We start from the raw sequence: 25,985 nt of genomic DNA, 5'->3' as shown, positions 1-25,985 counted from the left end.
AGGGCACTGGTAACAACAGTCTAACAGGAAAGCATGCATTTGACAAGAGGCCTCTCTGTTTGCTCGTGTGTGTGTGTGTGTGTGTGTGTGTGTGTGTGTGTGTGTGTGTGTGTGTGTGTGTGTGTGTGTTCACCTTGTCTGCCCTGGCAGGCGGAACTGGCTGTTTGCTTTGTGGAACAAAGAACAGGCCTATTTGGACTGGAGGGGGCCAGCAGGAGGCGGGGATGGCGGGAGGCCTGACAAGGCTCCTCTTGGTTAAAACACACTCTTGGAGAAGTGTCTGGCATACGTCTGTCTCCCTTTTTCAAATGGGAGAAATAATGAAGCCACAGTCACAAGCTTAGACTTTGATCCTGCAAACAAAAGCCCACACAAAAGGGTCACGAGAGATCTGACCCTCTTAACCCTAGTCTTGTTGGGTGTCTTAAATAGGAAGCAGATTGGGGACAGCAGTTAGTCAGAGTGGGTCAAAAAAAAGGCTGCAGGTTGTAGAAATGGAGTGGTTTTACAAGTATGGACACAAGGGTGCTCCACGCATGGGGAGGGGGAGCACAGACCCTCATATCATGTAGCCCAGGCTGGCCTAGAATGCCTTATGCAGTCACAGATGACTTTTAACTTCTGATTCTCATGCCTCCATCTGCGTGACTCATGCACGCTAGCCAAGCACTCTCCCAACTGAGCTACGTCTCCAGCTTCTCACATGGTGGTGTTAATCTTAAGGTCGTGACCAGCCAAGCATGTTTGCCAGGCAGTGAAGATGTGGGTCAGTGCACAAGTATGCATGGAGATGGTGACCTCCCCTGTCGGGAAGAAATATATCAGTAAAGAGAGAGGTGCCTTTCAGTACAGGGCACTTCTAGGGTACCATCAGCATAATGCCAGGAAGAACATGCATGGTGTTGTACTAGTTAGCTTTCTCATGGCTACGAGAAAATACCTACAAAAGCAACTTAAGGAAGGAAAGGTCTATTTGGGCTCCCAGGTTGGGGGTGTCGTCCATCATGGCAGGGAAGATACAACGGCAGGAATGTGAGGCAGCTGGTCACATCACATCCAGTCATGGAGCAGCCAACAGTAGACAGTGATGCTTAGCACACATTCTCATTTTTTTCAGCTGGTGACCCCAAACTGTGGAATGGTACCACTCACAGCCAGAACTGGCTTTCCCCCCTCAGCTAACCCAAACTAAATACTCTCTCACAGACACTCCAGGAGGTGGCTCTGGGTCCTGTCGGGAACAGTCCTAGCCACCACAGTGTGCTCCCTGCCACTGAGGGTGAGTGACATTGATGAGCTACGTGCTCAACAGAAGGGAAAGGAAGGAGCTGGCCTTCCCAGGCTCCCTTACTGAACAAGTGCCGTTTCCGTCAGCCTCCTGTGCCTTGTTGACCCATCTCTGCTACACAGAGTGACGGCCCCTTGCCTGCCACCCAATCCTTGTGGGAGGCATGAAAAGCTAACCACCATGAGAGCTGCTGGAGTTTTCCTCCCGCAGTTTCTCAGTACAGAGACTAGCACAGCAGTTTTGGAGGTGGTTGTTTGCTTGCTTATTTCTTCTTGTTTTCAAGTGTTTATGTGGGCCCAAACTAGTGAGTAAACATTGACAGGCATCATCTGTTCTTAAAGGGCGGAGTACGGTGGGGAAGCATACATGGTGGACCTTCACAGCAGCCAGTAGACCTGCAACTGCGACAAAGCCATGGAAGAGAGAGGCTGGGGTTTCACCCAGTCTGGATGGTCAGGGACTGTCCCTGAGATGCCAATGGGCTGAACAGTAGCCATGAGGTAGGGACGGTGACAGAATCCTCCAATCCTCCAGGCTGTGCAAAGTCCCTGTGGTAGGAACAAGTGTGACGTACCAGAGACTTTAAAAAGGAAATGACCAAAGAGTGAGGAGACAGCGTTGTGTGTTGAGAAACAGCAAGAGGTGACGTGGGCTGAGCAGATAAGTAGGTCATTGAGGGCCTGTGGCCCGAGGGACGTGAAGGAAGGCTCACAAAACCTTTATCCTGAGAGCATGGGAATGCTGGTGAGATACCTAAGACCTCTGATTAAAAATCATCTCTTAGGCCGGTGAGATGGTTCAGCTATGCAAACCCGACAACTTGAGTTCAGTCTTGGAACCCATGCAAAAGAAGAGGGAACTAACTCTACAGAGTTGTCCTCTGACTTCCATACCCACACTGTGGTTTACATGCCCACACTTAAACACAGCAACAACAACACACATATAGTGTGTACTGGGTATTAGTTACTTTTCTGCATCCCCCCCCGTTTCTGCAATAAAATGCCATAACCAAGTCAACCTGTAGAAGAGTTTGTTTGGATTTATAATAGCAGGGGGCACATGGCAGTGCAGCACTTAAGCAGGAAGTGAGAAATCACATCTTCAATCACAGACAGGAAGCTGAGAGGGTGGACTAGTAGTGGGGTGAGGCATATACTCTCAAGTCTACCCTCAATGACATACTTCATCCAGCAAAGCCACAACTTCCCCAACAGTGCCTCAGTTGGGGATCTAGTGTTCAGAGGCGGGGGCATTCTCAATCAAACTGCTATATTAGTAATAATAAATAAATAAAAAATTTGAAATCCTGTGCTCTACCATCTGGGGATAGAGTCTAGAAGGCAAAGAGAGCTGGAGGGAGACCAGCAAGGAGCTCATGCTTTTGTCTGGGAAGAAAATGTTGGTAGATCAAACTGCCATGAGGTAGCAGAAGATCGTCTCAGATGGCATTTAGAACTACTGGAAAAATGTTAAATGATTTTTTGTTACTAGGCTCTGGAAGCCTTTAATACATGGGCAACAGTCAGGCTTCATTCTCTAAGGAAGAGTTCTAACATGAGAATTTTTTGGAATTACACAAACTGACCACAAACTTTTGTTTGTTTTGTTTTTTCAAGATAGGGGTTCTCTGCATAGTCCTGGCTGTCCTGGAATTCACTCTGTAGACAAGGCTGGCCTCAGACTCAGAGATCGACCTGCCTCTGCCTCCTGAATGATGGTATTAAAGGTGTACACCACCACTGCCTGGATCACAACCATTTTTAAAAGAATCATTTATGTGTTTGTGTGTTTGCCTGTATGTGTATGTGTATCACATGCATGCAGTGCCCGTGGAGACCAGAAGGGGCATCGGGTTCCCTGGAAAGGAATTACAGGGAGCTAAGAGAAATGAACCTGGGTCCTCTGAAAGAGTAGCGACTGCTCCTAAACACTGATTTCTGCCAAACTTTTTCTCCCCAAAGAATCTTCCACAGTATCTGTGGAACACTTCCAGGGAAATCTGTTATATAATTCCTGGGTATTTTCCACCGGGAGTAGTACAAGGCTCTGCAGTTGAAAATGAGCTGCATTTGATACGTAGTTTGAACAGAAGACTTGTGCAGTGTTAGGGTGAATAGGGAGACAATGTTAGGGTGAATAGATAGACAATGTTAGGGTGAATTGGTATACTGGAGTCAATTTTGGAAGGCTTTAGAGGCCAAACTAGCTGGTGTTTTGATTCTACTTCTCGTGCACTGAGAGTGACCATGGGCTTAGAGCTAAGGCTTGTCATGGTAGATGTTTAATTCCAGCAAGAATTATTCTGAAAGACCAGTGTGACATGTGTGTTAGAACTGGGGAGTTGAGCTTTTAGAGAAGATAGGAAGCTAGATGTGGTGGTGGTGTTGTGTGTCTGTATGTGTGGTGTATGAGTGTGTGTGTGTGTGTGTGTGTGTGTGTGTGTGTACATACGCACTTGCCTCTTTCAGACTGAGAAGGAAGCACTGTGTGTTTTTCTTTACACCCACTCCCATTGCTGGCCAGCCTCTGCAGCAAGAATGTAGCTCAGTTCGTAGAGTGCTTGCCCTAGTATGCAATAAGCCCTGGGTTCAGTTCCTAGCACTACATAAACTAGGCATTTTGGTCCACAACTGTAATCCCATCACTGAAGAGAGAGAGGCAGGAAAGTCAGAAGTTCCGGGTCATCCTGGACTACATAGCAAGTTCAAGGCTAGCCTGGATTACATGTGACCTTGTTTCAAAAACAAAAAAGAATACTTTCATGTTTCTGGGGTCTGATAAGCTGAACCTCAGGCAGGGATGGTAGAGAAGGTACTTTCACCAGAGGGTTAGGGAGCAGGACAGCCCCACCTCCGACCCCTCTCCTGACCCACCACCACCAACCCACTCCAGACTGATGCAAGAGTTAAGTTAGAGGTAAGACCTTTAAAATCTCACTGTGGCTTAAGTTTCCCTTGTGTCACTCTGAACTAGCCATTTCCTCTCTAAACCCAGGCTTGCTCATCTGAAGAGTGAGTGAGTCTTTGTCAATTGTAAAGTTTACTGTCTTTGAGAGCTGTGGAGTCATTTACTGGGGCAATCACTTCTCAGTTAAGTAAGACCTTAAGCCTCCCAGCAAACTACTAATTTGCCAGAAGTCTCTAAGGAAAGAAAGCCTTGGGGATGGGGGGAGTGCAGGGTGTTCAGTTCACACATTCCTCTGAAATTCAGGCATCCTTTCCAAGGTGACAACACCATCAGGCAATAGCCCCTTCAGTGTGTGTGTGTGTGTGTGTGTGTGTGTGTGTGTGTGTGTGTGTGTGTGTGTGTGTGTGGCTGATTAGCAATGCGAAGGTAAACAGCACACTAATGAAGGGATCTGCTAATTGAGACCTCCATTTAGGAGTGAAGTCTATTTTTATAGAGGGTGTTTAGGAGTTGAAAGAGTTTTCTCATTCTCAGCCCCGCTTAGCAAAAGTGAATTTAGCCCATGACACAGCAAAAGAACATTATTTTTTAACCAAGCACAGTGGAGCCCATACACCTGCCACCGCAGCACATGGGAGGTAGAGGCAGGAGAATCGGGGGTTCAGGGCAGGCTGTATGAGACCCTGGGCTGGGTAGTTTTATGTCAACTTGATACAAGCTAAAGTCTTCTGAGAGGAGGGAACCTTAATTATGAAAATGTCTCCATAAGATCAGGCTAGCCTGTAGGGCATTTTTAGTGTTTGATGTGGGGAGGGCCGAACCCACTGTGGGTGGTGTTACCCTGGCATAGTGGTCCTGGCTTCTATAGAAAGCAGGCCGAGTATGCCAGAGGGAGCACCCCGGTAAGCAGCACCCCTCTATGGTCTGCATCGGCTCCTGCCTTCAGGTTTCTTTCCTGTCAGAGTTCCTGTCCTTCAGTGATGGAAGGGTAAGCCAAATAAACCCCATTCTTCCCAGTTCCTTTGGTCATGGAGTTTCGTTGCAGCAACAGGAATCCTAGCAAGAACAGACCCTGTCTCAAGAAATTAGTAGAAACAGGGCTAGGGATAGCTTAGCCGACACAATGCTTGCCTGAAAACATCAGGGCTTGAGTTTGATCCCAGCACCCATGTAAAAAGCCAGGTGTGGTGGTGTTTGCTTAAAATCCCAGTGCCAGGAAGATAGACAGGAGGATCTTTGGGACTCTCTGGGCAGCCAGCCTACTAGGATCAGCAAGTTCCAAGTCAGATCCTCCAAAGATAAGATGGCTCCTGAGATGTGGCAGCCAAAGTGGTCCTCTAATACACATAATCACCCCCTAACAAAAACTAGACAGCCAAAACATGAAAGTACTATTTCACACACACACTGTGGTAAGGGAATATGTTTGCTGGATGAAGGTGATGCATCTAGATAGACCCTTATAGATATAGACTTCTGTCACAGCAGTTAATTCCCTGAACCTAACCATGAGTGATGAGTGCGCCAGGTATTGGACAAACCTGGATGTGGTCAGATCCCAACCTTGCCCTGAACTCACACTCCAGTTTTCATTTTGTTGAGTCTCAGTCAGGCTGCCTGGGCATGCATTTTGTACCTTTTCTAGTCAGTTTGGCAACTGATTAAGTTAAGTGATTTAACCTCTCAGAACCTCCATTTCCTTTCTCAAAAGTAAAGACTTACTGTACCAGTGTGAAGATCTGAGTTTAAATCCCCAGCGCTTACACGGCCCTGCGGGCCCATAACTCAAGTGTTGGGGGTAGAGACAGGTGATCCCAGAAGCTCTGGCTGGCCAGCCTTGCCAGCGCACAGGGTTTCAGGTTCAGTGAGAAATCCTGTCTCAAGGGAATGAGGCAAAGAATAATAGAGGAAGACATTTCATTGCCTCCCCTGTCTTACTCATACATACACAAGTGTGTGCACCCCCCACATACACGTGTGCGCAGACATGCATATACCACGTACATATAATACATATACCCACATACAAGGAGGGGGGGAAGCAGAGACCAATAGTTCATAATATACCTCTCTTTGTGGCATTTTTGGAGGTACAGGTAATGACCTAAGCATCATGTCTGGCTCAGAGCTTTGTCTTTGGATAGTACAATCAGCAGCTCATCCTGGGCATGTGGGAAGCTAGGACCCACATCCAGACTCACTGACACAGGGTGGGGTGGTTGATAAAGGTTGTATAAGGAGGGAAAATGTGTAGCAGGATTTCAGGTGCAAATGATGACATCTTATTTATCCTTGGAAGTCAAGTTCAACTTAATTGCAAAGGGGCTGAGTTGGGGACTCCCAGGAGCTCTATGAAAAGTATGCGAGGGCCAAAGGGGTCTTGAAGGGGAAGGAGGGAGGGGAAAAGAATGGCCTGGGAATCAAAGGGGGATTGGGAGTATGCCAAAGGGGGATGCCACAGTGATGTCCTGGTTTTCCCCACAGCTTCTGCAGGATGGCTCACGGAAGTCTGCACATCTGCAGATAGTTTAGACTTCAGTTTAAGCCCCACATTTGATTTTGGCCTCTCTTATCCCTATGAGGGACTGGACTGTTCTATTGATGGAAAGATTGTCTCATGAGAGTTAGTTGGCAGTCAGGATGACAAGCCAAACTCTTTCAATTGTTTTGGTTTGGGGATAGATGGTTGTTGGGTTGCTTTTTGTTTGTTTTGGCAGGATCTCCCTAAGGTTCCTTGCTGGTTTCAAAGTCACCGTGTAGCTTAAGTAGACCTTGGGCTTGTGTTTCTCCTGCCTCAGCCTCCTAAGTTTTTTTTTTGTTTGTCTGTTTTTGTGTTTGTTTGTTGAGACAGGGTTCCCCTGTGTAGCTTTGGAGCCTGTCCTGGAACTAGCTCTTGTAGACCAGGGCATTGTCTGAGTTAGGGTTTCTATTGCTGTGAAGAGACACCATGGCCACAGCAACTCTTAAAAGGAAAACATTTAATGGAAGGGGCTCGCTTACAGTTTCAGAGGTTCAGTCCATTATCATCATGGTGGGGCATGGTGGGGCATGGTGGTGTGCAGGCAGACGCGGTGTTAGAGAAGTAGCTGAGAGCTGAATGAATAGTTATTGAGACATTGGGCTGTATCCTGAGCATAGGAATCCTCAAAGCCCACCCCACAGTGACACACTTCCTCCAACAAGGCCACACCTCTTAATAGTGCCACGCGTGCGCTATGAGATTATGGGGGCCGATTACATTCTAACTACCACAAGCATGTTGATGCCATCTTCTCTATTATATAACCATGACCTTGAGACTGTTAGACGCGTTTGAGTTTTTTGTGTTTGCTCACACCCCACAGCACACATGTGGAGGTTCTCTCCTTCTGCCATACTTGTCCCAGAAATGGAACTCAGGTTGTCAGGCTTGGCAGTAAGTGCCTTAACCCGCTGGCTGAGCCATCTCGCTGGCTCATGTTTAATTGTCTTGTGTGAGTTCATGGTCTTCAGGAATGGTTCTGTGTGGTATCAGACTCCAGTTTTCAGCGTCTAGACAGATTCAGTGGTGGGCAGTGGCGTCCTCACTGCAAGACCCTCTTCTCACGTTCTGTGAGTAAAGAGTGAGGTTCACTTGCTTTAGGTCAGTCAGTCCCAGAGGCCATGACCAGATAAGGAGTCTCACTGAGCCTCTTGTGTTCCTTGAGGCCACCTCCAGAGGCATGCATGGGAGGCCTTGGGACAGAGATAACCCTTGTTAAATTGCTACCTCAGGTGACAGCTTGAATTGCTTTTCCACTTTGACCATGGATTTTGTGACCAGGGATTCTGTGATGAAAGGCAGATGATCCTGTTTGGTCTGGTTTTTCCTCAGAGCCTCACTGTAACACACCCATTGTCAGAGATTGCAGCTAAGAGGAACTGCTGGGCTCTTGGGTCCTCAATAGTAAGTCAGTTCAGGCTTACTTGGTAAGGAATAGCCTACTAACTGGTCTCAGGGATGGGCTAGGTCCCTACATCGGATATCTAGGAGCTCTCCTCAGACAACAAGTTACCTTCTGGGCTACTATGAGGGTCTCTGTGGTAATGTGTCATGCTGATGTGCAGCTCCCCTGAGGTAGAGTTATGTGGCATGGGATATCACAGAGGACCCCAGTCAGATGAACCTAAGGCAGAGGGTCCCCACCGTCTAGTCCCTCCATGTTTTATTAGCCCTTGAGTGTCCGAGGGCTGGCTAGGACAGACTGGACAGTGGGCTCCAAGCAGAACAGTGGTGTGTGTGTGCCTACTAAGCAGCCCCCTCTGCCTGGCCATGTTCTGGGTACCCCCCCCAATGGACTCTGCCATGGAACATCTGAATTCACTCTGAGAATAGTCATTCCTTCCTGTTACATAGAGTGAGAAAAAAGCCTAGTTTCCTGAAGCTGGTCCATGACAAAAGCAGGCTGCTGACAGTGACGGGGGCAGCTGTAACCACTGCTGTTCATGTGGCGAGTGCTGCTCAGCTGCTCCATAGTTAAAGCATACGGCAGTTTGTCCTCACAGTTAAAGCATACGGCAGTTTGTCCTCACAGTTAAAGCATACGGCAGTTTGTCCTCACAGTTAAAGCATACGGCAGTTTGTCCTCACAGTTAAAGCATACGGCAGTTTGTCCTCACAGTTAAAGCATACGGCAGTTTGTCCTCACAGTTAAAGCATACGGCAGTTTGTCCTCACAGGACTCTGTTGGCAGGCGATGTCCTTGCCACTTCAGAGTGGCGATGGTGTCTCAGTGAAGGATAACCCACTAGCTCGGAGTCTTGTGGCTTGGCTAAGAGACAGAGGCTTTGAACCCGAGTGACTCTAGAAGCCCATGCTCTCTCCTTGCTGTGTCCTTCCAGCTCTTGGGTGACGAAGCCTGTAACGGACTTGAGTTTTATTCTCTGTCAACTTGGGACAGGCAGGCTGAGCCTGAGAACAGAAGGTCTTTGCATGGCTCAATAAACTAGATTACCCTGCTGTAATAAATGGCCCCAAGTCTCAGTAGCTTAACTGAGAAACACTTCTTGCTCTTGCCACATCTCCAGTGTGTGTCAAGGTGGGTGGGGAGGAGCTCTGTTGCTCATTAGAGTACCTTTGTATGCACTACACACACACACACCACACACCATACCTACTTCCAACACACATACTCACACACAAACAAATGAGAAGTGGCATGCATCGTACCCTGGGATAGAATCCAAGAATCCATTAGTGTAACACTCCCGCCCACTACAGCAGAGATCACAGACATGTGCAAGAGAGTGGGTATTTGTATGTGTGAGAACTCCATGTGGGATGTATATGGAAGTACATGTGTGAATGGGACTGTGTGCATGTGTGTGTGTGTGTGTGATGCTGTGTGCATGTGTGTGTGTTCATGTACGTACATGTGTGGTTTGCTTGTGTATGTATGTGTGTGAATGCAGGTGTATGGAGGCCAGAGGCTAAACTTGGATTCCTTGGGTACTGTCCTCTTTTTATCAGGACCATGGCCTGGAGCTCACCAGCTAGGCTGCTTTGGCAGTGAGTTCCCAGAAATCCTCCTGTCTCCACCTTCCTAATGCTGGGATTAGGGTTAGAAGCACTCACATCACATCCAGATTTATCATTTTTTATTTATTTTTAAGATTTTATCTTTTAAATTAGCACACACGTTAGTATATATTATTCTGGTATTTTGGACAAAGTGTGTTTTAGTGGCTCACCTTTCCCTCACTGCCCTGGTACCCCTAGCCCCTGGGTAACCTCCCTACTAGTCCCCTTTAACGTTCTATGTGTCCTTTTGCCCGTTTGTCATCCTTCCTCATCACCTATTAGCTTTTAAAACGTGTGTGTGTGTAGAGAGAGAGAGAGAGAGAGAGAGAGAGAGAGAGAGAGAGAGAGAGAGAGAGAGAGAGAGAATGCAGGTGCTCTCAGAGGCCAGACGGTCCCCTAGAGCTAGAGTTACAGTGGTTGTGAGCCACCTGATGCTGGGGACAGAACTCATGTCCTCTGGAAGATCCACAGGTCTTCCTTAACCACTGGGCCATCTCTCCAGCCTGGTTTCCTTTATTTGAGCTGGGTTTGGGGGATCAAACTCAGGTCCTTATATTTGGACAGCAAGCACTTTCCTGACTGAGCTGTCTCCTCCGGTCCACTTTTATGTTCTGGGTCAAAACTAACCTCATGGTCACCCCTGACTTGAAGAGGACAGGGAACAGGGATTTACATATACCTGGAGGGCAGGAAAGAACTAGAAATAGTTGGGACAGTACATTCATGGGGTCTCTCTGAGCAGTATTCAAAGTGGCTTCTTTCTGGAGAGTGGCCCTGTGGGGACTGCCCTAGAAAGGTCTTGCAGAGCCACACTAGAGTGACCCTGGGCGCTCTGGACTCTGTCACTCTGCCTTTCCAAGCTTTCCTTTTTGTTCCCTGCTGAGAAACAAAGGGACAGGATGAGAATTGTGCCCATAGCCTGGGTGAGAACGGCCGATCAAGGAGCCAGAAACCAGAGTCGCTGCCTCCCTCAAGGCCCTGCCTAACAGGAAGTCTCTGAATCACACTGTGTAGCATTGGGTGTACACAGTAATTCCTTCCTGGACACTGTGCGCTGTATACACGGCGACTAGTGATTTGACATTTGACGCTCTTACCTTTCATTTCTCTTGATCTGCTCAGGGAGTAGAATGCCACCTGTGTTTTTTAAGGAAACCAAACTGTGACTCGGAGGCATTGACATGTAGACAAAAACCTCAGAGTGGGCAGGTGGCCTTCCCTGGGCCAGGAGATTTCTGCTGCTGGCCCTGTTTCCCAGGCTGGTCAGCCAGGGCTGCCTGTTGCTCCCTGCAGGCTGGCACGCAAGTTCAGAGAACCTCTTAGGCTTGGTACCTGCTGCTTTCTCTGTTCTCCCAGGGGCTGGCCACTTTAAAGGAGGAAATAAAATAAAGGTCACTCTTGTTGTGTGTGTTAACCCCGGGGCTGCAGGCCTCAACCTTCAAGCTTGCGTACAGCTTTCATCTAGCCTCTTGATTCCCACGAGGACTTCGGTCAGTTCCTTTCCTCAGTTGTGGCCTTGGAGGTAAAAAGACAATTTGGTAATTCTCTGAATAGCCATTTGCCCTAATTTGAGGATGCTGAGAAGCCCTTATACAAAAGTAAGGCCATTGTGTTGAGAGCTCCTGGTGTGAACACTTTAGTTTTGAGTTTTTATGTTTGTTTGTTTGTTTTAGGGGTGGGGGGTGCTCTCTTAGACCAAGCTGACCTTAAATTTCTGATCATCTTGCCTCCAACCTCCTGAGTGATGGGATTAAAGGCATGCAGCACTATACCTAGTTTATGAAGTGCTGGAGATGGAACCCAGAGTTAGCACACGTTAGGGAAGCGCTCTACCAACTGAGCTACAATCCCAGCCTTCATTTAAAATTTTAAAAGTTCCAAAATGTCTACCACTTTGAGTTGGCTCTCAGCATTTGTGGCCATCTGGTAGCAGCAGGTAAAGCTACACTTTGCCAAGTAACAAGATAGGGAAGCGAGACGTGTCAAGTGGTGGCTTTGGAGGCCTGTGTGGTCCCAGGCTAAACCTTCAGTTTATTTTGGAGGGGTATCCACATCAGTAGGGGGAGGGAGTGCTTGTTTATCCTCTTCAAAAATCCTGTTCAACTTGTCCAGCCTGGGCACTGACAGCAAGCTGCTTTGCGGCCGTCTGTCTATAAGGTCGGTCAGTGGCCAAGCTAATCTCAACAAGGAGTTTAACCCCTATTTTATTTTCCTATCACTGCCCTTAGCTTTTTCCTGGTGACGTAAACTCAGGAGCATGGTGTTGTGGGGCAGAGACTCTTCCTCAGGCAGCTCCTTGAAGTTAACAGTAAGGGATGTTGGATTCTATAAACAGATATTTCATATGCTGGCTATAAAGTTAGCTTAGGGAGACAGTATCTTAGAAATGTGATGTGAGGCTCTTTTTGTCTTCAGGAAACTGAGAGAACCCAGAGAAGCTGGAGAACATTCAGCAAGTGTTTCTTTTTAAAGAAGTGATGTTAAAAAATTAAATCTGGGAGCAGAAGGGAGAGAGACCAGCTAATAAAGTACTTTGTCTGCAAGTGTGGGAACCTGAGTTAGATCCTTTAGAGGCCACACAAAAAAATGGTGTGGTCCCTTCCCCTGCTTTCACTGAGATGGCCTTCACATAACACAGATCCACCGTTTTAACTAACTGAAAATGTATTGTTCAGGGTTTTTATGTGTTCACAGTGAGAGCACACAACACCACACTTCACAACACACCACCAGCTTAATGCCAAAGCATCTCTCACTGTCCGTCTTTCCACGCCCTAGCCTCTGTCAGCCCCAGCCTACTGTATGGGTTTTTCTCATCTGGAACTTGCACATGAAAATAATCATATGTCTAGGCATGAACTTCTGAACACGTGGCCTTTGGGGAAAATCAGTGTTTTCCCTATTTGGTTGAGAGAGTTTTTATGGGAGCTGCTATCTTGAGTACCTGAATATGTTTATTATGTGGTTTAAATGACAGCCTGTGTCAAGGACACTCTGTGAGCAACTGTTGGGAGATATATACATATATATGAATATATATATACACACATAGGTGTTTGCCTGCTTGAATATCTGTGAATCACATGTACACAGTTCCTGCAGAAGACAGCATCAATGGGAACTGAAGTCGCAGACAGCTGTGAGTGTCCATGTGGGTTCTGAGAACCAAACCTGGATTCTTGTAAAGAACAACCAGTGCTTTTAACCACTGAGCCATGTCTTCAGCCCAAATACTAAGATTTTATTATCATAGTTTTTATCTGGATCTGTGTCAGAATTTTGGGCCTCTCTGAGAATGAATCATGTGGTTTCTTAATCTCTTATAGTAAAGCATGATTTATTTATTTTAGGAGCAAACTAAAATACGTGTGTATACATATTCATTTATCATTGTGTGCATATGTGTGTTTATGATGTGTATACGGGGTGTGTCTGTGTCATGGCGTGTGCATGAAGGTCAGAGGATAACCTTGTGGAGTTTGTTCTCCTCCTCTTACACACTTTCTGGGATTGAATTCAGTTTGTTGACGCTTCTACCCACTGTGCCATCTTGCCAGCCCCAGGAGACCACTCATATTTTTAAGCTACATAATCACTGAGTCACTATAGGAAAAAAATAAAGTAAGTAGGATGAAGAGGGGGGAGGAAGTATCTTTTAGGTGGTTCTGTATGTAAGAAAATGACCACTTCAACAACAAACACACAGAGTGAAATACGTTTTCCTGGAAGCCTCGTCTCTTTAGCCTGAGGCGTGGTGGATTAGTAACAGGCAGGAGGAACTGGTGACTGTCTTCTACTTTAGGGGCAACAAGTTGCCTGCTGTCTTCTGCTCTGGGTGGTGTGGCAAGGACTGAGACTGGGCAGCGGGGGGGGTGGGACGTAGCACGTGACCATGGTATGACAGGAGTGAAAGCCTGAGAAGTTCCAATTCGGCTTCGAGGCTGCCTGATGCCGCCTCATTTCCTCCAGTTTGTCCTAGGCCCTTAGAGGAAACTGAAGGCAGATGTAAGCTCAAGAATTACCCAGAGTCCTCATAAAAAGACCAGAGCCTGGACTGGAAACCACATTTATAAAAGGAGACTTAAGATGAGCCTCAGGTTCTTACTTTTAGAATCAACTCTGTTTTGAAACATCTGGGACTTTGAAAGCATAAAGGACTTGGCAGGAGGTCTCAAGCCCAAGTGGGACCCACACGTATCTGGAGTGCAGGAGAGGCCTGTGAGATGGGGTGTCACCTGTCTTCCCCAGGGCTTGTTAGAGACAGCATCTCAGGCCCTGCTCTAGACCTGGAGACAGAATGAGCATGTACTGGGTGACTCCTGTGCTTGAGGGAACTCAAACCCCCACAAACCGGAGACCCCTGACAGTGAAATCCACAGAGGGCTAGAAGAGAGGGGTGGAGAGAGCCTTAGAACTAAAGCAAGCCTTTTATGTACCTGAATAGCCCACTGTCGCTCCGTGGTGGGACCCTGAAGATGGCTTAGGGGGTGTGACTTCCTACCTCCTAGAGTGAGCAAGGGATTCATTATCAGTTCAGCAATCATGCAAAGAGACAGCCACCTCCAAGCAGGTTGGGGGGGGCGGGGGCTGGACCCGCTCAGCTCAGCTCTTGCAGCCTCAACACACTGGAGTGTGGGGCGGCCAGGGGCACGGAACTGACACGCCAGCATTCTATCCCCTGGCCTCCTGGCCTCCACGCCTCAGCTGTTTGCCCTCATTCAGCAGAAAAGGGAGACACAAAGGAAGCAAAAGCTAGCTGTGCAGAAGCCTTGTTAATTAGTAAAGCCTGAGAGGTCTGTGTGTTGGTTCTGCACTAGGACAGGCCCTGCCTGCCTGTGGACCATCAGGAGCGAGGCTGGCCAAGGTGTCAGACCTGAGCTCTGGAAGGAAAAGGCGGTCAGCTCCTCAATTAAGCAGAGCACTAAAGACACAGCCACTGGTGGTGTGCCGTGTTGGAGTTTTGTGCTTCTCATAAATGCACGCGTCCACCTGTTTCAGGGGGGTGAGAAGTTCTTAAGTGCAGATTAACTCATGAAAGTGTGGCATTTGCAATGAGTGGTGACCTCAGACAAAGACGGGGGGGGGCTGTTCTGCGTCATACTTGCACACCTCCCCCAACTCTCCTCGCCTCACCCCTGCCACCACCTTTGAAATTAGTAACTAGAGCGCATGGTTGAAAGTGAAGAATTTTAAAAGTAGTGTAAATTCAGCAGTTTAGCACTTTAAAATATGTTGTTTGCCCCTTAGTCACCATCAGCTTACCAGACCAACATACTGGATAACGGGTCTAAATTTTTAATGAATGAGCCAGCCAGGAAGCCTGGCTTGCCCTTTAAACACTATGGGCTCATCTTTGCACTTCAGTTAGCTGCTCTGGAAAGGCCAGGGGAAGATCTCCATTATTTCTTCCAAGAAGTGTAGGTTTGGGAGCTGGAGAAATGGCTCAGAGGTTAAGAGTGCTTGCTGCTCTCCCAGAGGACCAGAACTCTGTTCCTAGCATTGACACTGGGTCATTCACAAGTGCTTCTGAGTGTAGCTCTAAAGCAGGGTTTCTCGACCTTCCTAATGCTGCAGCCCGTTAAAACAGTTCCTCACATTGTGAAGCCTCCAATCATAAAATAATTTTCTTTGCTACTGCATAACTGTGACTTTGCTACTGTTATGAATCGTAATGTAAATATCTGATATGCAGGATATCTGATATGCAACCCCCAAAGGGGTTGTGACTCACAGGTTGAGAACACTGGTCTAAGGGATCTGTCTACACTAACATGAGTGTAAGTGCAGGTGTGTGTGCGCGCGCGCACACACACATACACACACACACACACACACAAATAAAATGAAATCTTTTTTGTAAGTGAAGGTTTGAGGGGCTGACAAGGTGTTTCAGTGGGTAAGGGCCCTTTCCACCCAGACCGAGATTCTGAATTCAATCCCTGGAACTGAGAGCATTGACTCTTGTGAGGTGTTTTCTGACCTCATACACATGCACAACACTAGCACACACAATAAAAAAATAAGTGACTGTAAAAAGAAGTGTAGGTTTGATTTGTGGCTGGTAAACATGGCTTGAAGGGTGCTTGGCAAAGATCTTAAAGTTAGAATTGAATGTCCCTTGGATGCCAAACATACATCAATATGAACAGACACATGGTGGGGAGAATATTCACCTGGCATGCAAGCACTCGGATGTGAGTTTGATCCACAGAACCAACGTGAAAAATCTGGGTGTGGTATCAGGTATTTATAATCCTAGTGCCTCGGAGATGGAGACAGGCAGATCTCTGGGATTGACTGGCTGGCTACTCTATCCCATTTGGTGAGTTCCAGGATAATATGAGACCTTGTCTCAAAAAGAAAAAAAAAGTGCCTGAGGAACTACACGGTTGATCTCTGGCTTCCAGATACACACATATGCACCTGCACCCCCCATCTCCCACCCCAAAATTCCATGGCATGGAGTTAAAATGTCACAGTGGGGAAGACGCCATTTGTAACGGAGAAACCTGAGTCTTGAGAGCCATTGTCCACAGCTTTCTCTCTTCACCCCACGATGGGCGTCTCCACCCCCCTCTTGGCTGGTTTAAATGCTGGAGGAGCGAGCACTCATGCAACTGCAGAGTGAGGGGCCGGGCACCTGTGCCTGTTCACCCTCCTAACTATCGGTGGTGAGACGGGATCGCTTCACCGTGTAAACCAGCGTGAGAGGTCGGTCTGCGCTGTGTTTGTACAGCTGCAGCTGGGCTCCGCTATCTCTCACTGTGCAGAAGGGCCTGTGAGCAGGCGGGGGAAAGGTTTCCACAGGCTGGAGGAGGCGAGAACTTGCTTTATTGTCCTCCAGGTGCCTGTGGCCAAAACGGTTGAACTTTTAAAAGAAAATGCACACTAACGTTGTAATTGTTGAGTTTCTGTGGTTCGGAATGAAGACGTCACAAGAGAGTTTGCAGTGGATAAACTTGCCTCGCCTTTTCCCAGGCCCGCTCCCCTTCCTCCTGGTCAGTCAGAACCACCAGCTCATAGTGCGGCCAGGCACACCTACCATACACAGAAAGGCTGGTGGACTGTTCTGCCCCTTGCTTGTTTTCTGCTCTCATTCCGCACTGCATAGCACTATGGGAGAGACACAATGCTGAAGGACATTTGGCAGATTGCAGGCTCTTATGGTACAGCGTCTCGTTTTGTTATGTAGTCTTCACTTAGTAACCCTGCCTGGCCTCAAACTCCCAGAGATGCCCTAGTTTTCCGAGTACTGGGACTAAAGGTGTGTACCACACCTGGCCGTTAGGCTCGTTTTTTGTGCCGTTTGCTCGTGTGTAGGCTGTGGTACTTGGAGAGAAATTACCGTGCAAAGGGAATGTCCCTGGTATCTTCAATAGCTATTACCATATTGCCTTCTAGGTTCTCCAACAGGGTTCACCCCAGCAGCCATGTTTTCCGACTCTGCCCAAACTTTTTAGCTTGGCTGCCTGATAGATGGAGACACTATCTTAATGCAGCTTTTAGTCATGGTCCAGGCTTGGAAAACAATAGTAGCAAATGGCATATTTGCTTTGTGGCCATGATATGTAGTGTAGGGATTTCAAGTTGCTGGAACGACAGGGAATTGGAGTTGATATTTGTTAAGCGTGACTGCCCAGGTGAGTGAATAAGGTTAAAATGCTAAATGACAAACAGCTCGGTGAATCAGAAGTGTGCGTCTTTGGTCTTCCTTCTGGTCATATGGTCTCTCCAGTCTTGCTGTGACATCTGGGAAGGAAGATCAGAGTCACAGAAATAGCCCCGGCACTATAAATATGGCTTCTGTGTCTGTGCGGTGACCTTCTGGGTCAGCAGAGCTTTTCCAGCTCTGACATCTCTGCCACATGAACGGACCCAAACATCACTAAGAATCTGGAAAAGATGATGTGGGAATGGAGCTGGGAGGCCTTGGAAGAGCTTTTCCACACCAGTTTTCTTTGCCTGGGTCTCACGTAGAAGAATTTTCATGTGGCCCTTGCCTTAAACAAAAGGGTATGTGCTTTGTTTGTTTTTAGATGACAGGACTGTTGTTGAATTAGGTATGGTTCCAGGAAAAGGGGAAGTTTGTTTTATGGTCTTTTTATAAAACAGTGAGGTAGGAGTGGTGGGGGAGCAGGGGCCAGAGAAGGTTTCTGGATTTGCCAACAAAGGCTTATGTTAAATGTTAAACTATTTGTAAGCACAATGCGGTTTACCACACTGTGAACACAGAGAAAGGCAAATTAGCACTTTGCAAATAATCAAACCAGCACCAAGTGCCAGGGTATATGCGTATTCCCTAGAACCAAACACAGCCTGTGCCACTGTGGAGGCTGGGGTGACCCTGGCAGCTGTGAACTTACAGACCAAGTGCCCTTCCTGTATCTTCTTTGGAAATAAATCTATTCCTATCCATTGCCCTTGCTGAGAGTGGGTGGTTTGCCAGGCATTGAGGCACACTCCTTTAATCCAAGTACTTGGGAGGCAGAGTCCAGTGGATCTCTGTGAGTTTGAGCCCAACTTAGTCTAGAGTGAATTCCAGGACAGTCGGAACTGTGTGAGAGATCCTGCTTCAAAAATAAATAGATAAAAGGTGGTTTATCTTTTTATTAGGAAGGTGAAGAATTCTTTATATATTTTAATATGATCTGATTTACAGACATTTCCTCTTGTTCTGTAGGCCATCTTATCATCCTGATGGTATCCCCAACATTGCAAAAGTTTCTTACTTCTCAGGGGCCACTCTTTCTTGGTGAGTTACAGGCTCACAACCACCTGTAACGCTAGTCCTAAGAGGGATATAGCGCCCTCTTCTGGATGCCTTGGGTAGTTCACCCACATGGTACACATAATACATGCAAGCATATACTCACACACATAGGAGTTTATCTGTTTGTTCTTTTCTTATCTGTGCTTCTAGTTTTGTAGTTGAGGAACCTTTGCCTAAACCAAAATCACAGATATGCACTCCTGTGTCTCCTAAGAGCTTTAATGGTTTTAGTTCTAGAATTTGGGTCCATGACCCAGTTTGAGTTCTGAAGGGGTGCTGTCTTCATTTGCTTGTGATAAGGTCATGTGTAGCCCAGGCTAGCCTCAAATGCATTATGTAGCAGAGGATGACCTTGATCTCCTCTTTCTCTTGCTTGTACCACATTAGTGCTGGAGACTGTGCCCACCACACCCAGTGTATATGATGCTAGGGATCAAACCCAGGGCTTCATGTATGCCAAGCAAGCATCCTATCAACAGAGTTGATATGCCCCCAGCCTACCCCCTTGCCCCATCTTGTGGGTGGGATGAGAATAGGCTCTAGGGTCCTTCAAGTTGGAGACCTCAAAATGGGTTGAGCACAGGGAAGGACTGGCAGGCATTCTATGGAAGCCGCCCCAGATGATCTTCCAATAAGTGGGTGTGGCTATGCTCTTAAGATATCATCTTTTCATTTATTTTTCACTTTTTTTGTATTGCCAGGCATCAAACTACATAGCTCTACCATGGCCCATATTTCATTTAAGAGCAGCTGACAGGCAGCAAGTGGCCTGTAGGCTGTTGTTCATACTGTCTTCTTCCCCTGACATCTAGCATAATTTCTCTTTTCTTTAAGATTACAATATCCTGCCTGCAGGCATGCATGTATGCCAGACAGAAGAGGGCACCAGATCTCATTACAGATGGTTGTGAGCCACCATGTGGTTGTTGGGAATTGAACTCAGGGCCTCTGGAAGAGCAGTCAATGCTCTTAATCTCTGAGCCATCTCTCCAGCCCAAATTTTTCTTTTCTTAATGCTTGGTTTTGAAATGAGTTCAAGGCCAGCCTGGTCTACAAAGCCAGTTCCAGGATAGCCAAGGCTCAGGGTAGGAGGGATAGGAAGAAATGGAGTCCCTCAAATATGCTAGGCAAAGTCCACTGCCACGAACCTACGTCTCCAGCTTTTAAAAAACATATTTTGAGACAGGGTTTCCCTAAGTTGCCTGGGCTAGCTTCGAAAGCATCAAGTACCCTAGGCCAGCCTGGAACTTCCAATCATTCTGCCTCATCCTGCTGTTGCTGAGATGGCAGAAAAATGCCAGAAGGTTCCAGCTGTGGCACTTTTCAGAAGCCAGCTTCCCTCATGAGTTGGGGACCACCTGTGAACGCTCATTCCTTCATTCTTTGTTCTTAGAATGTGGAGGTCCTGGCCAGCAGAAGCAACTCGTCGGAGCAGAGCCAAGCAGAGGCTGACCTGCGTGAGAAGGTGCTGAAGGAGGAGAATGAGAAACTGCAGGGAAGGATTGCAGAGCTGGAGCACAGACTGGTCCAGCTGCAGAGGCAGATGGAGGATGTGAAAGACGATGAGGCCCAGGCAAAGGAGACACTCCGCAAGTTTCAGGTGAGGCTCCCTGGGCCTTAGTCGGGGCTTGGTAGCTCGTGGCCCTCTTTCCTATAGTGATTGCAGAGTTGGGGAAGGGACTGTAAGGACCTATTTAGGATGTCAAGGTAACCTGCAAGCATCAATAGGAGTGGTGGGAACCAGAGGTCTGGGAGCAGGGCTAATGAAGCCAGGGTAGGAAACACAGGCCCCAGTGGCTCCCACATCAGACAGACACATCTTTCTGAGGCTCCATGGGGACCTCTAAACACCTGCAGAGCCCGTTGACATGCCACCATTAGGCTGAATCACTAGAGACATTCTTTCTTTAACACATAACTGATATTTTTGGAGATTTTAGCAAACCAGTTATCCACTTTAGCAGAGCTTTGGAAGCTGTTAAGGAAAGAGGCGGTAAGTTACTATAGCAATAGAATGGGAGGGACACTCCAGGCACCCATCAGGTAACCTGCACACCTTTACAGCAATCCCCTGCCCCCATGCCCTACCGGGAGTTTCTGACTCTCCAGGGGTAAAGCTTGGGTATTTGTAATAAAGAAAAAAGTCACCAAGGTTATCCAGAAGGTCACATGTGGTTAGAAACGGGACTGCAGAGGTGCACACACCCAAGAACTCAGCTGTTCCTTAGCTTGATGCCATGACAGACACACTATGGTCATGGCCATTTTTTGTCTTGGACACAGCAGGCATCAGAACACATCGGTGTATCACTATGTTGTTTGACCCTTCTGTTTCATTGCAGAGTGAAGTACAGCAACTAGAGGGAGCCCTTGTGCATGCCAGACAGGAAGAAAAGGAAGCCACCTCCGCCAGGAGAGCTCTGGAGAAGGAGCTGGAACATGCCCAGGTAAGCCTGAGTCTTGCCTTCCTCATCCATGTTGGTAGACACGGCCACCAGGCCTGTCCTTTCAGGGATGCCTTCCACCTGCGTAGCCACCCTGAGCTTCCAACTGTCCATCTAGACTGATGACTTGGAAGTAGGGGACAGTTGCCGATATCTAGAGATGTGTTAATTGTCACACAGGGAAGATGCTGCAGGCATCCTAGAAAGCAGGCCAGCATCACAACCATGAGCTTTCTGGTCCAGTCGTTACTGTGCCAAGGTTGAGAAGGCCTTGCCCTTGATGGGAACGTTCTCGTTCTCGACAGCTTTGCAGAAATACAATGCAAACAGCACGTGAAAGCAGGCTGAACCTGTCCCCACGGTGGCCTGGAGTGGCCTCTCTGCAGAAGTCAACTTCCCTTCTCTGGGCAAACACACCCCACACTGGGCAGTCCTTCAAGGCGGCTGTGAAAAGGAGCAGGAGGAAGTCATTTCCTTGAGACCAGATAGCTATCTCTCTTCAAAACCAGGAGGTTCCTAGAAAATGAGATTTTCTCACTTGGATGTCAGGTAGATTGTTTGAAGTCTACTGTAGTCAGAGCCAGTGCTAAAGCTGTAAATTGACTTTCACACAGCAGCCTCAGTTTGGTCCAGGTGCGCCTTCCTTCTGTCTTCTGCCCTGAGGTTTTAAAATGCTGCCCGAATATCCCTGGGGTGAGTTTCGGGGAAGGTAAGGGCTGAACGCTGGCTCAAGCTCAAGACTGTTGAAGTTTCCCAGTGGGTTCCCACTAGCCTGCAGGGTCAGATGGGCACAGCACGCAGGAAATGATGCTTCGGAGCCATGGTCCAGAGTACACGAGGCTAGTTCTCTTAAACAGCATCTCCCGTGTATGGAGCAGGATTCACACCCGGACGTCACCTAATCCGGCATGTGCCTGGGTGCTGGGGATCTGGGCTCAGGTCCTCGCGCTTGTGCGGCAAGCGCTTTACCCACTGAGCCAGCTTCCGGGGTCCCTTTGCAGCTCTCGCCCTCTGGGTGGCAATGCTGAGTGAGGTTCTTTGTAGCTCCAGAGATGATGCCTAAAGGTTAGCAGTACAAGCCCACTGACCGATAGTGGAAGGAAATTTGCACATGCAGGTGTCAGGGGGCTCACCAGGTGGGCCATGAGGTGGGGGACATACAAAGGCACCCTTGAGCTTAGGGACCATGACCTGTTACTGGCTGCAGAGCCTTTTGCTATATGACTAAGGTCAGTAACCAAGGGCCACTGAGCTCCTGGATGAAGGACAGGAGGAAGGTGGCTTCTCAGAGGCCTTGGAGCACAGTAACTACCGCCAGCTGTGGAAGCATCAAGGCTTTCCCCTTCTGCTGTCTCAATGTGCACAGTAACTACCGCCAGCTGTGGAAGCATCAAGGCTTTCCCCTTCTGCTGTCTCAATGTGCAAAAGCCCACTAGGACAGGAGCGGGAGGGAGAGAACCTTCCTTTAAGGATAAAAAATATTAAAAAAAAAAGAAAATTAACACTTAATCTGACTACCTCCTATATTGGACTCAAGAAACAATAGTGGATACCCCTTACACAGAATGCAAACTCTTACCCTTTCTGGTGGAGTCACAGTTTTTGGAACAGATTGAAATCCATTAACTTGCATTTGATAGTTATTCCAGATAATTTTTTTTTTGAGACAGGGTTTCTCTATGTAGCTTTGTGGACTAGGCTGGTCTTGAACTCATAGAGATCCACCTGCCTCTTCCTCCTGAGTGCTGGGATTAAAGGCGTGTGCCACCACTGCCTGGCTCATATTCCAGATAATCTTAAAATGTCCCACAATTTAGAAATGTCATCTAGAACAATGTTCTGCCTCCTCAGTTGTCTAAGAAGTATGTTCTAGAATCAGTGGTGTGGAAACTTGCTTATCACGCACAAAACCCTGGATTTGACTCCCAGCTAAAAAGAACTCTCTCTCTCTCTGTGGGTATTGAGAGAGTGTACTGCAGAAACATGTCTCAAATTCACCCAAAAAGAAGCAAGCTTGGGATCTTTGGAGAGGGAGAGAAAGAGAGAGAGGGGAGGGGGAGGGGGGAGGGGGAGAGAGGAGAGGGAGGAGAGAGAGAGAGAGAGAGAGAGAGAGAGAGAGAGAGAGAGAGAGAGAGAAACGCGCATGCGCACATGCACACGTACACGCACGTGCACAGGACCACGCAGGCATCTGTGGAAGCCAGGTGTCGACCTTGCGATGTCTTCCTCTATTGCTTTCCACCTCATTGTTGGAGACAGAGTCTCTCGACTCTCGTTGATCCCGTAGCTCTCCTTTCGGCAAGCTGCTGGCCAGTGAGCAATCCCTCTCCCCCATCCTCCTGCCTCTACCTCTTCGCCACCCAAGGCATGAGATACCTTATGGCATTTTCAGGTGTTAATTGTGGTAGGTATCCCAGACAGAAAATCTACTCTTGTGTGGACTTCACTGTCTTATTATAGCTAGCACACAAGAGATTATAAAAATACCAAAATAACCTAGCTGAAATAGGTGTTCTGGTAAATCTTCTCATGTTGGGTGGCATGCTGGGGTCCAGACACAGAGTGGGTGAAAGTGGGGTGCCTTGGTGGCAGGGAGGAAGGACCTAGGCATAGAGTGACGCACAGCGTGTGAGCTGTGGGAGGCTGTGGAGCTGGGATTGACCTGTCCACTGGCCAGGAGACTCTGGGTTGGGATCCGAGGGAAGGAGTGAGTTCGTGGGGTCTCCAGAGGTGCAGCTGAGCCTGATCCTGAAGGTTTTTACGGGACGCTTGCTAGACCCTTGGATTGCTGGTCCCTATGAATTCATATTTTCTTTTATTAATAGCTTTAATGACGTTTTCTAGCATGCTGTTACTGGCAGTCCATTTGGTTGAATTTAACATAATTTTCGTTGACAATTTCACACATATATCCAACGGACTACAATCATACTCACCCTCCCTTACTCTCTTTTGTCCCCCTCCCATGCCTGGTGGCCTCTTTCATGTCTCCCTTCGCTCTGAGCATAATTAAGGTTGCTTGTGCGAGCTTGGGTGAGGGGTTATTCACTAAGCTGGGCAACTCATCAGTGGCCACAGCACTGAAGAAAATGACTCTGCCCCATTACATGACTTTAGTTTCTCAGGGAGGGTGGGGCCTAGTGAGCCCCTCCCTGATCCATGGTGGGGTGTTGTAAGGGATTCACTTTTTGGGGGGGGGACACAGCCATGGCTGTCTTGGAAGTGACTCTGTAGAGCAGGCTGAACTTGAACTCACAGAGATCCTCCTGCCTCTGCCTCTAGAGTGCGGGGACTAAAGGTGTGGGCCACCACCACCTGGGAGTAGTTTACATCTTTGAAATCTAGTTCCTTAGAGTTCCCTCCACAGGATGGACTCAACCTCACCAGGTGCTAACAATTCCTTCCCCTTCTCCCCAACACCACAAAGTAAACTCAAACAGAACCTCCTGGTGTGTGCCCAACTGTAGTTGTAGTGGGCTGATTGCCTCCACACTGGCCTTGGAGTATCTTTCTTTGCTGTCCTTTCCCAACTTTTGTTGACGTTGGTTCCCTGTGGGGGTAAATTTTAGCAGCCTGGCAATGTTTGCTCCTTCCCAAAGCACAGTCACCCCATCGGAATTCAGGGACGAGAGACCTCCTCAGGGTGTTTTTTTTTTTTTTTCACTCTCTTGTCCTCTGCTTGGCAAGTATACCTATAGTATTCTCTGCAAACCCAGGAGCACCTGGGATGGTTCAGAGAGCACTGACTGCTCTTCCAGAGGCCCTGAGTTCAATTCCCAGCACCCACATGGTGGTGACAACCCTCCATAGTGAGATCTGGCGCCCTCTGCTGGCATGCAAACATACATGCAGACAGAATACTGTATACATAATAGATAAATAAATCTTTTTTTAAAGTAGCTTCAGAATGCATGAGTGACTGTGTGTGACAACAGGTTATAGACTGTTAAGCACTGTCCAAATGTCAACAATTGTTCGGTGCAGCCTCTTGCAATGACACAAGCCCATCCAGGCCTTAAGAGTTCCTGAGCTGGACAGTGGTGGTGCACAGGTGCATCTCTGTGAGTTTGAAGCCAGCCTGGTCTACAGAGTGAGTTCCAGGACAGCCAAGGTTACACAGAGAAACTCAGTCTCAAAGCATGCCTCTACTAGGCTGCAGACTGAACTCAGCTGGTAGAGTGCTTGTTGGTTTGGTTTAGGTTGGTCTACGATATCACTGTTCTGTCTTATGAACAAACTTCGGGTTTAAGGGTTTAGCCTGAACGCCACCAGCCATAGTGGCTGCTCTTCCACCTCTGTTCCAGTGGAGGTTGCTGGTTTAGTCATTTTGAGGTCTCCTCTCTCTCTCTCTCTCTCTCTCTCTCTCTCTCTCTCTCTCTCTCTCTCCTCCCTCTCCCTCCCTCCCTCTCCCTCCCTCTCCCTCCCTCCCTCTCCCTTTTCCTTCCCCCCCTCTCCCTTTCCCTCTCTCTCTCCCTCTCTGCATTTTTTTGGTCCCTGATCCCCTTGACTCTTTCCCATTCACATAGAGGTAGCAGGTTTCATTGCCTTTGTGGAGTGGCTGTGAAATTCCCCTTGCCACCTGTGGCAGAGGCTGACCAGGTAGGTGAGTGACACCACTGTATTTTCCTACGCTCTGCAGAGAGAGCTGAGCCAGACCTCCCAGGAGCAGAAGGAGCTGTTAGAGAAACTCCAGGAGGAGGCTGAGCAGAAGGAGCAGCTGCGAAAGCTGAAGAACGAGATGGAGAGTGAGCGGTGGCACCTGGACAAGACCATCGAAAAGCTGCAGAAGGAGGTGAGGGGCCAGGAGGCAGAGCAAGGGCCAAGGGGCCCAGGGGAACCCAGCACTTTCTCCCGGGCAGGCTCAGGAAACCCACAGTCCCCCCAAGCGCAGATGCACCTGGGCGTTGAAGAGCCCCTGCAGCCATTCTTTGGACTTGCTGAAAATTCCAGATGCGGAGAAACTGTCTAAAAATAAATGCCAAAAGCCTCAGGGCTCTGGGCACCTGGTCACTTGATAACAATAAACAGATCCCT

At 48.0% G+C, this 25,985-nt stretch overlaps 1 protein-coding gene across 1 annotated transcript in view; it reads left to right on the top strand.

The window, feature by feature from the left end:
* The window catches only part of Cgnl1 (cingulin like 1), a 142,793-nt gene that overhangs the window by 89,998 nt on the left and 26,810 nt on the right, over positions 1-25,985 (top strand). Inside the window, exons 9-11 of the mRNA XM_005075458.4 lie at positions 19,901-20,107; positions 20,850-20,954; positions 25,591-25,743. Coding sequence (XP_005075515.1) covers positions 19,901-20,107; positions 20,850-20,954; positions 25,591-25,743 — 465 coding nt within the window. The remainder of the gene's footprint in view (positions 1-19,900; positions 20,108-20,849; positions 20,955-25,590; positions 25,744-25,985) is intronic.

Source organism: Mesocricetus auratus, unplaced genomic scaffold, assembly GCF_017639785.1.
Source record: "Mesocricetus auratus isolate SY011 unplaced genomic scaffold, BCM_Maur_2.0 Super-Scaffold_100691, whole genome shotgun sequence".
NCBI lineage: Eukaryota > Metazoa > Chordata > Mammalia > Rodentia > Cricetidae > Mesocricetus > Mesocricetus auratus.
This window is presented reverse-complemented; position numbering and strand designations above follow the sequence as displayed.